This window comes from Oncorhynchus mykiss, chromosome 3, assembly GCF_057628025.1.
Source record: "Oncorhynchus mykiss isolate SJ-2025 chromosome 3, ASM5762802v1, whole genome shotgun sequence".
Classification (NCBI taxonomy): Eukaryota; Metazoa; Chordata; class Actinopteri; order Salmoniformes; family Salmonidae; genus Oncorhynchus; species Oncorhynchus mykiss.
The window spans coordinates 55236860-55248201 of record NC_143024.1 but is presented as its reverse complement, the minus strand read 5'-3'; the positions used below and the strand labels follow the sequence as shown (position 1 = coordinate 55248201).

The following is an 11342-nucleotide window of genomic DNA, read 5'->3' as shown; positions in this document are numbered from 1 at the left end:
AAATAATGTACGCTAGAATAAAACCAATATATCTGTACTCTAGCTACCTTGATTCCCAATTTGTTTGTTGGTAGGAAACTGTACAGTAGAGAAACACCATTGTTCGGGCAATTACATCAGGTTGATTACATCAGGTAATCAACTAAAAAGTACATCAGACACCACAAAGCAATGTTAATCACTGCAAGTTCTGCTTCACGTTAATACACTGCACATAATACACTTTGAGATTATGTTGGATGCTGTTCTACAAAGAGGTATCAACATCTCTCGCTCGCACACCACGACTGGTTTACATATGTTAGAGCTGGGTTGGAACAAAAGCCTGCAATTTGTTGCTCTCTAGGACCACAGCTGCCCACTCTTGGTGGAGATCCAATTTATAGTTATTGGGTGAAGTGTGTCCTCCTCACTCCCAGGGAGCAGCATTTAGTCTATTAAACACAACACTGATAAACCATCTGCCTCAAGGCCCTCATTGGCTCTCAACTCAACTCATCTAGGCACAAAGGTGAGTCCAAGGTCAACGAACCGATGAAATACAGTATAATTTCCTGGATCATTTTGTCAATCAATACTAACAACACTGTGGTTGAATGTAATTTGTGCTGAATACCTTATGGTAATATATTCGTTTTTTCAGTGTTTTTTTTTATTCACAATCATCACTGGAGGACAATCACAATAACCCAAAACCATCACCCCCCCCCCCCCCTTCAAAAACAACAAAATTAGCATGAACAAGCATTACAAAATCCATCCTAAGAAGAAAAATCTATTAAAACCAAAATAAACTGAAAAATATACACGACATACATGTCAAGTCATTCCATTCCCATAGACTAACCTATCCATGAGATCTGACATATCTAAAAAATATATGTATGTACACACTCTGCTGTATTGTACTGTACAAAATACGACAACACTTTAGGTTTCCCCCTGTAGACATGCAAACGCCTTACTTAGCCCTGCACAATGTCATTTGACGGCCTTTGTGACCACTCACCACTAATTATAATTGGTTTATGATCTGACATTATAACTGCTATTAACTGTCTCTGAGACTGCACTGGCATGTTGCATCTCAAACAACTGAGCTGACACAAGTTAGTGTGAAGCTTCTAATAATCAAGGGATATGAATGCCAGTAAATGGTCTTGTGTAGCACTTCATAAGGCATTGAACATGTCTACATGAGACCCTTGTACAATTAAGTGTGCCCCAAAGGACTTATTTTCTGTGGGGGTCAAAGATGAGAGCATTCAGCCGGAATTGCACTTATTTGCGGACAACGTCACAGTCAAGGTGAACTTGCATTGCCTACAGTATGTCTCTGAAGAGCAGTGGAGCATATCCGTGTGCATCAAAACCCCAAAATAAAGAGAGGGTCAAATTTAAAAGGGTACATATGTGTTTGTCTCTTCCAATGTCTACCACGATGAAAACTAACATGTCAAAACTAGTTTAGCTGAAAGGGGAAAAGAACCATGCACTTGTAAGTGTGGATGTTGAAACCCTAATGGCTCCTGCCGGAGATGGAGGCAGTCTGCTATGTGCTTTGCCGTGAGAGGGATCGTCTCAGAGGTGGAGATTGAAGTGGCATTTTGGATAAGTGAGAGTTCCCACTTGTAGTCTTGCCAATTCTGGTGTCCATTGTCTTTGACAGGTGTCCTTGGGAGTTCTCTGACTGCAAATACATGCACACACAAACATACGCAGGCACACGCACAAACACTATCAAACTCTCTCTCAAACTAACACAAGCTATGTGATTTGCACACACACGCACATACCCACACACACACACCGCAACTCACTGTCCACCTCTGCCTTAACACTTGGTCCAAAAGCCACCAGCCTTTCGTGCAGGCTTCAGCAAATTTTTTACAGTGAGGAAGTCCTGCAAAAGTCCTGCTGAAGGTCTCCACCACATCCTACTCTTCCTCCTCCTCATCATCATCGGGCAGCGGTAGGATCTCTTCCTTGAGACACTCCCTGTAGAAGCTGGTGAGCGAGGCAAAGAGGTGCAGCCTACTTCTCTGGGACAGGAAATGACCCTCATCTGGATAGATCTAGAACATCACAACAATGAGCACAGCATGACCACGACATGTGCACAGCGGCATCAGTGAAAAGACAGTATACTTATATTTATTTAAACTACTACTTTATGGATGTGTGTAATTACTCTCCTCTCATCACAGTTTAGTTTAGCTTATTAGGATCCCCATTAGCTACTGCACATGCAACAGCTACTCTTCCTGAGGTCCACATAAAACTTACAAATACATGACAAAGTACAGGACAGTTATAGATTAGAACAACATATTAAATTACATTCAAAATAAAATGTAAATATGATTTATATATTGGAGAGACACCAAGAGACAATAAAATGACTATTTACACACTATTCATATATACTGTACATATTCATATTCTTAGATACAGTACAGTTAAATTAGATCTTTAGAAGGAGGAGAGGCTCTGTGATACAAAATGTTTTTTATCTGTTTGTTTTTAAGCTAAACTTGCTTTTTGCCCGAGTTACCTCTGGTGGCAGAGCATTCCATGATGACATGGCTCGACAGATAACTGAGAAGCGCATTGAATCGGTTTTTGGTTTGGGTACAAGTGAAGAAGCCCACAGTGGCATGTCTGGTGGGGTATGTATGTCTGTTTGAAGTGTATGCAAATAGATTGTACAAGTGATTAGGCATTTTCAACACACAAATGTTTCTTAAAAAGACTAGAACAGAAATAGTCAATTTCTCCTCAACCCTCAACCATGAAAGACTATCATTCATGTTCTTGGTGTTAGTTCTGTGTGTGCAGTGAAGACAAGGCGTGCTGCTTTGTTTTGAGCCAGTCACAGCTTTGCTAGGTCTTTCTTTGCTGGCCATGGCCAAATTACCGGACAGTAATCAAGATGGGACACGATCAGAGCCTGAACAACTAGTACAGTTGTTCCTGTACGCAGAACATATTTTTAGAACTGACATACCTCTCCCCATCTTCACTTCAACTTTGTCAATGTGACTTGAGCATGATAACTGACCATCCACTGTTACTTCTAGGGGTTCAGCTTCTTCAACTCAATGGTCACACCCTTTATGTGCATTTCCAGTTGTGATTCAAGTCTAAGAGAATGCTTTGAACCAAATGCAATGATTTTGGTTTTAGATGTATATAAGGTCAGTTTATTGTTATTTACCAATTCTGACACTAAATACAACTCCTTCTTAAGAGTTTCAGTATGTTCACTGGCTGTAGGTGCTGATGTGTAGAGTGTGCAATCATCAGCATACATAATCATTTTTAGCTTCTTGTAAGACAAGTTGCAAATAATTTGTAAAGATATAGAAGAGTAACAGCCCAAGGGATACCACACTGTCCTTATCTGATGTTAGAGAAGCTTCCATTTTTTTAACCTATATTTAACTAGGATAGTCAGTTAAAGAACAAATTATTATTTTCAATTATGGCCTAGGAACAGTGGGTTAACTCCCTGTTCATGGGCAGAATGACAGATTTGTAACCTTGTCAGCTCTGGGATTTGAACTTGCAACCTTTCAGTTACTAGTCCAACACTCTAACCACTAGGCCATAACCACTAGGCCACACTCCCACCCCATTGAAGAACACTCTCTGGGTTCTATTGGATAAGTAACTCTCTGACCATTTGATGACAGGTGATGTAAAGCCAGAGCAAGTGAGTTTTTCAGTAACAAATGATGATCAATAACATCAAAGGCTGCACTGAAATATAACAATACAGCTCCAACTATCATTGTATTATCCATGTATTTTATTCAATCATCAGTCATCTGAGCCAGTGCAGTAGAAGCTGAGTGCCCTCCCCTATATGCAGTGGCTGGTGTTACTGTATGTTTATGGTACTACACACACTACAGTAACATACTGTACATACATAGCATGGGTAGGGTACTGCATAGTTTCGTTACTGTTAGTATACATCTTAAGCAACCATAGCTTGGGTAGACTTATGGCTTAAAGAATCTAGTGTACCTACACAGAACCTGCATTCTACAGTATAGTGGGCAATGACATTCTCCATACCTGCATCGAGTAGTTTGCTCCAACTTTCACAAGGTTCTTAATGAGCTCAGCAGTATGCTGAAAGTGGACATTGGCTGAAAGAAGCATAAGATAATGTGTCAGCAGAATTCCGCTTGAATCGTCACGGGGAAGAGCAGCAAGATCACATAATGACAGAAAACGTATATTTCATAAAAACTGTCATTTTTGTTAAAAGTTCTTCAGTGTTTGTCATTGTTAGATTATTGCTGTTTTAAGTGTCGTTTGGCAAGACGCACACTGCAGACTGGTCCTACATAGTAAATAACAACACAACAGCTACATAACTGACCCCAGATCATTGTTGATGCCTTTTTCTTGGTTTCACATAGTTAGTCACTCACCATCTGCTGTGCCGTGTACAAGCATCAGAGTCTGTTCCCTCAGTGGCTGGACATTCTGCAACACACTGGAGAACTGCAACAGAGCCAACCATAGAAGTGTTAAGAGTATTAGAAATAGTTTGCTGGCATATTGTTAGAAAGGGAAGGTCAACAACCATTCCTAGTGGCTAGTGAAAGTCTATACATCCCTTGCACAGTCTTCACATTCTGCTGCCGAAAAATTACATCTAAAAATGTATTAAATTAGATTTAGTTTTTTATCGATCTACACAACTTACTCAACACTTTCAAAGTAAAAAATAAATATATATATTTAAAAAATGAAGATGTATTGATTGTGTGCCTTCACACCCCAGAGATAATACTTGGTAAAATAACCTTTGGCAGCCATTACAGTTGTGAATCATTTTTGAATAAGATTCTATCAACATTGCACAACTCTTATGGCAACATACACTGAGTGTACAAAACATTAAGAACACATTTCTAATATTGAGTTCCACCTACGCTTTAGCACTCAGAACGGTCTCATTTCGTCGGGGCATGGATTCTACAATGTGTCGAAAGCATTCCACAGGGTTGCTGGCCCATGTCAACTCCAATGCTTCCACAGTTGTGTCATGTTGGCTGGATGACCTTTGGGTGGTGGACCATTCTTGATTTTATTTTTATTTAGCCTTACTTTAACTAGGCAAGTCAGTTAAGAACAAATTCGTATTTACAATGACGGCCTACCAAAAGGCAAAAGGCCTCCTGCAGGGACGGGGGCTGGGATTAAAAATACAAAAAATGAATAAAATGTAAATATAGGACAAAACACACATCATGACAAGAGAGTCAACACAACACTACATAAAGAGAGACCTAAAGACAACAACATAGCAAGGCAGCAACACATGACAACACAGCATGGTAGCAACACAACATAACAACAACATGGTAGCAACAAACATGGTAGCATCACAAAACATGGTGCAAACATTATTGGGCACAATATCGGGCAGACAGCAGCACAAAGGGCAAGAAGGTAGAGTCAACAATACATCACACAAAGCAGCCACAACTGTCAGTAAGAGTGTCCATGATTGAGTTTTTGAATGAAGAGATTGAGATAAAAATGTCCAGTTTGAGTGTTTGTTGCAGCTCGTTCCAGTAGCTAGCTGCAGCGAATTGAAAAGCGGAGCGACCCAGGGATGTGTGTGCTTTGGGGATCTTTAACAGAATGTGACTGACAGAACAGGTGTTGTATGTGGAGGATGAGGGCTGCAGTACATATCTCAGATAGAGGGGAGTGAGGCCTAAGAGGGTTTTATAAATAAGCATAAACCAGTGGGTCTTGTGAGGGGTATACAGAGATGACAAGTTTACAGAGGAATATAGAGTCCAGTGATGTGTCCAATAAGGAGCATTGGTGGCACATCTGATGGCCGGATGGTAAAGAACATCTGGCCGCTCGAGAGCACCCTTACCTGCCGATCTATAAATTACGTCTCCGTAATCTAGCATGGGTAGGATGGTCATCTGAATCAGGGTTAGCTTGGCAGATGGGGTGAAAGAGGAACGATTATGATAGAGGAAACCAAGTCTAGATTTAACTTTAGCCTGCAGCTTTGATATGTGCTGAGAGAAGGACAGTGTACCGTCTAGCCATACTCCCAAGTACTTGTATGAGGTAACTTCCTCAAGCTCTAAATCCTCAGAGGTAGTAAACACACCTGTGGACACAACCCAACCAAGCCGCACTGCTTCTTGACACAATGTCCACTTAACCAGGAAGCCAGCCACACCAATGTGCAATGTGTTGGAGGAAACACCATGCACCTGGCGACCGTGTCAGCGTGCACTGCGCCCGGTCCTTCACAGGAGTTGCCAGTGCGTGATGGGACAAGGATATCCCTGCCGACCAAACCCTCACCTAACCCGGACGACCCTGAGCCAATTGTGTGCCACCCCAACGGTCTCCGGGTCACAGTCAGCTGCGACAGAGCCTGGTAAGAAAGCTTTCTTGTAGAGAATTTAACATAAAATCCAGGGAGGGTCCAGCTGAGAATAAGACTGTATCATCTGCATATAAATTAATGAGAGAGCTTCCTAATGCCTGAGCTATGTTGTTGATGTAAATTGAGAAGAGCGTGGGGCCTAGGATGAGCCTTCGGGTATTCCCTTGGTGACAGGCTATGGCTGAGACAGCACATTTTCTGACTTTATACACTGCACTCTTTGAGAGAGGTAGTTAGCAAACCAGGCCAAAGACCCCTCATAGACAACAATACTCCTTAGCTGGCCCACAAGAATGGAAGGGTCTACCGTATGAAAAGCTTTGGCCAAGTCAATAAAAATGGCAGCACAATATTTCTTAGAATCAAGGGCAATGGTGACATTATTTCGGACCTTTAAGGTTGCAGTGATACATCCATAACCTGAGCGGAAATCAGATTGCATACCCGAGAGAATACTATAGACATCAAGAAAGCCAGGCAGTTGATTAGACACGTTTTTCCAAAACTTTTGACAAAAAGGCTAAATAGACAGTTAGGATCAGCTTGATCTCCCCTTTAAATAAAGGAAGAACCGTGGCTGCATTCCAAACAATGGGAACCTCCCCAGAAAGGATAGACAGGTTAAAAAGGTTGGAGATAGGCTTGGCGATGATAGGGGCAGCAACCTTAAAGAAGAAAGGGTCTAAACCATCTGATCCAGATGTTTTTTTGGGGTCAAGCTTAAGGAGCTCCTTTTGCAGCTCAGACTCAGTGACTGCCTGCAGGGAGAAAAACTTTGTAGCGGGGAAGGGGGAAAAAAGAGGGAGAAGCATCGGGGATAGTCCCATTAGAAGGGATGGGAGTTGAGGAAATGTTGGACGGGCAAGGAGGCATGGCTAAGTACAATATGAATCCTGACTTAACGAAGTGGTGATTAAAGAGCTCAGCCATGTACTTCTTGTTATTAACAACCACATCATCAACATTAAGGGACATGGGCAGCTGTGAGGATGTCACGAACATTGTTGTAAGAATTGGACCAAAATGCAGCGTGGTTTGTTATATGTTTATTATATGCACAAAAACAATAAAGAGCAAAGAAACGAACGTGCAGCTTTGTCGTGCTCAAAGGCAACAATACTAAAACAAGATCGCACAACAAACAGGTGGGAAAAGGCTGCCTAAGTATGATCCTCAATCAGAGACAACGATAGACAGCTGCCTCTGATTGGGAACCATACCAGGCCAACTGAGAAATAAAGAAACTAGAATGCCCACCTTAGTCACACCCCGACCTAACCGAAATAGAGGATAAAGGATCTCTAAGGTCAGGGCGTGACAGTATCCCCCCCCCCCCCTCTATAGGGGAGGGTCCGGGAGGGCTTCTAGCCTCGGTGGCGGATCCGGTGCGGGACATAGACCCTGCTCCGCACGTGGATCTGCCCGCTTCGGTGGCGACTCTGGTGCGGGGATCGTCGCCGGAAAATCCGGACCATAGATCGTCGCCGGAGGAACCAGACCGTGGATCATCGCCGGGGACTCCGGGCCGTGGATCGTCGCCGGAGGAACCGGACCGTGGATCGTCGCCGGAGGAACCGGACCGTGGATCGTCGCCAGAAGCTCCGGACCGTGGATCGTCGCAGGAGGATCCGGACTGGGTAACCTCGCAGGAGGCTCCGGAATGGGAACCCTCGCTGGAGGCTCCGTACTTGGAAACCTCACAGGAGGCTCCGGACTGGGAACCCTCGCTGGAGGCTCCGTACTGGTAACCCTTGCAGGAGGCTCCGGACCATGGATCATCATTGGAGGCTCCGGGCCATGGATCGTGACTGGAGGCTCCGGGCCATAGATCGTCATTGGAGGCTCCAGACTGCAGACCGTCGCTGGAGGCTCCGGACTGGGAAACGTCGCTGGAGGCTCCGGACTGGGAACCGTCGCTGGAGGCTCCAGACTGGGAACCGTCGCAGGAGGCTCTGGACTGCAGACCGTCGCTGGAGGCTCCGGACTGCAGACCGTCGCTGGAGACTCTGGACTGCAGACCGTCGCTGGAGGCCTGGTGCTTGGAGCTGGCACAAGGCGTACCAGGCTGGGGAGATGCACTGGAGGCCTAGTGCGTGGATCTGTCACAGGGCATACCGGGCTGTGGAGACGCACTGGAGGCCAGGTGCGTAGAGCCGACACAGTACGTACCGGGCTGGAGAGACACACAGGAGGCCTGGAGCGTGGAGCCAGCACAGAACGTACCGGGCTGTGGAGGCGCACTGGAGGTATTGAGCGTAGAGCTGGCACAACGTGTACTGGACAGATGACAACCTTTGCGCGGCAAGTGCGGGGAGCTGGCACAGGATGCACCGGGCTGTGGAGGCGCACTGAAGACACGGTGCGTAGAACTGGCTCAGGACGTACTGGGGTGTGGAGGGGCACTGGAGGTCTGGAGCGTAAAGCTGGCACAACGTGTCCTGGACAGATGACAACCTTCGCACGACAAGTGCGAGGAGCTGGCACAGGATATACCCGGCTTTGGAGGCGCACTGGAGACACGGTACTTAGAACCGGCACACATTGTTCCGGAATGATAACACGCTCCTCAAAGCGAGTGCGGAGAGCTGGCACAGGACGTACTGGGCTGTGGAGGAGCACTGGAGACCTGGTGCGTGGAGCCGGCACAGATGGTACCGGACAGATGGCATGCTACTCAGGACGAATACGGGGAGCTGACACAGGTAGCATCAGACGGCTAACACGGTCCTCAGGGCGAATGTCTTGCCTCTCCAGCCAAACCAACAGCTCCTTCGCTTCACTCTCTTCATATTTCACCAACCACTCCTCGAAGGTCTCTATCTCAACCCTCTGTTCACTCTCTCTCAATCTATCCAACGCTTCCTCCATGGTCTCTGACTCAGCGCCGCTGACCACCCAGTGTGCCACCCCCCAAAAAATGTTTTGAGGCTGCTTCTTGGGCCTACGTCGTGGCCGCTAACCCCGGTGTCGTCGCTGTCCCTCGTTCGCTGCTTCCGCCTGCTTCCATGGCCGGCTTTTGTCTCCTGCCATTATTTCGGCCCAAGTCCAGGATGTCCTCCACTCTTGGCTTTCCTCCCAGGCCCAGGATCCCTGCTCTTCCTGGGCATGCTGCTTGGTCCCTGGATGGTGGGATCTTCTGTCACGAACGTTGTTGTTACAATCGGACCAAAATGCAGCTTGTTTGGGTTCATCATCTTTTATTATGTGAACCGGCACAAAAACAATAAAGAGGAAAATAACTAACGTGAAGCTGTGCAGTGTTCACAAGCAACTATACACAAACAAGATCCCACAACAAACAGGTGCGAAAAGGCTGCTTAAGTATGACCCCCAATCAGAGACAACGATAGACAGCTGCCTCTGATTGGGAACCATACCAGGCCAACCTAGAAATAAAGAAACTAGAATGCCCACCCTAGTCACACCCCGACCTAACCAAAATAGAGAATAAAGGATATCTAAGATCAGGGTGTGATAGAGGAGTGTTATTTCTCCAGGTCTTTAACCGTTTTCCAGAACTTCTTGGGGTTAGACCCACAGAGACATAACTGCTCCTTAAAGTAACTAACTTTACCTTCCGGATAGCCTGAGTGCACTTATTTCTCATTTGCCTGAACGACAGCCAGTTAGCCTGACTGTGCGTGTGTCGAGCCATTCGCCAAATGCAATTATTGAGAAGGAGTAACTCTGCAAGATCACGGTCGAACCAGGGGTTGAACATGTTTCTAATTATAATTGTCTTTATGGGGGCGTGTTTATTAACAATACCACAGAAAATATCAAAAAAGAAGGTCCAAGCTGATTCTATACCATTTTACAGGAAGGCTTGCTCATTCAAGTTTCTTAGCAAGGATCTATGGTAAATCAGGACAAGTCATTTCACTGAGCAGCCATTACGAACACAGGCTGTAAAACAGTGATCTCCAAGGTCATTACAGAAACACCAGACTGATGCCTATCAGGATTATTTGTGAGGATAACATCGAGGAGAGTAGCCTTTTCTGCGTGTTTGGAGTCACACGTTGTGGGATTGGTAATAATCTGAGAAAGATTTAGGGAGTCCCATTGCTTTGGGACTTAGTCAGGTGGTTTAAGCATGTCCCAGTTTAGGTCACCTAGCAGGACAATTTCAGACTCAGTGTAAGGGGCCAGAAGAGAGCTTTCTGGTACAGGCTGGTGCTGATGGAGGACGATAGCACCCAGCAACAGTCAAAAAAGAGCTATTTGGTTTTAATGCTTAAAACCAGCTGATCAAATTGTTTGGTGACAGACTTGGTGTAGACAACCGAGCACTGAAGGTGATCCTTGGTAAAGACTGCCACTCCCCCTCCTTTGGAAGATCTGTCTTGCCGAAAAAGGTTATAACCAGAAAGGTTAACATCAGCATTCTAAACACTCCTCCTTAACCACGTCTCAGTAATGACCAACACATCTGGATTGGAGCTGTGAACCCACACTTTCAATTGAAAGAACTCACAAAAATCTGTTGAACGTGAAAAACCCAGCAGTGTTTTAGTTCTTGACACCGGTGTACCTGGCACCTACTACCATACTCTCTTTAAAGGCATTTACATCTTTTGTCTTGCCTATTCACCCTCAGAAAGGCACACATACACAATCCATGTCTAAATTGTCTCAAGGCTTCAAAATCCTTATTTAACCTGTGTCCTTCCCTTCATCTACAAGTGACATCAAGAAGGGATTATAGCTTTCACCTGGATTCACCTGTTCAGTCTATGTCATGGAAAGAGCCGTTCTAAAATGTTTTGTACACTCAGTCTATATACATTATTTTTGATTGCAGACTGAGAATGGACCATTCAGGAACACTCAACATCTCTTTAAAAGTCACTCTGGTGTGTCTTTGGGTGTAATTGTGTAATGGGTGTAATTGTTC

The 11342-nt window shown here is 45.0% G+C and overlaps 1 protein-coding gene across 1 annotated transcript in view; it reads right to left on the bottom strand.

The window, feature by feature from the left end:
* Window positions 1-630: 630 nt before the first annotated feature.
* Window positions 631-11342, bottom strand: part of LOC110519984 (inactive dipeptidyl peptidase 10) — a 207193-nt gene continuing 196481 nt past the window's right edge. The window contains exons 24-26 of the mRNA XM_036974137.2: window positions 4446-4518; window positions 4084-4157; window positions 631-2075 (exon numbers count right to left, since the gene is read on the bottom strand). Coding sequence (XP_036830032.2) covers window positions 1938-2075; window positions 4084-4157; window positions 4446-4518 — 285 coding nt within the window. The 3' untranslated portion in view covers window positions 631-1937. The remainder of the gene's footprint in view (window positions 2076-4083; window positions 4158-4445; window positions 4519-11342) is intronic.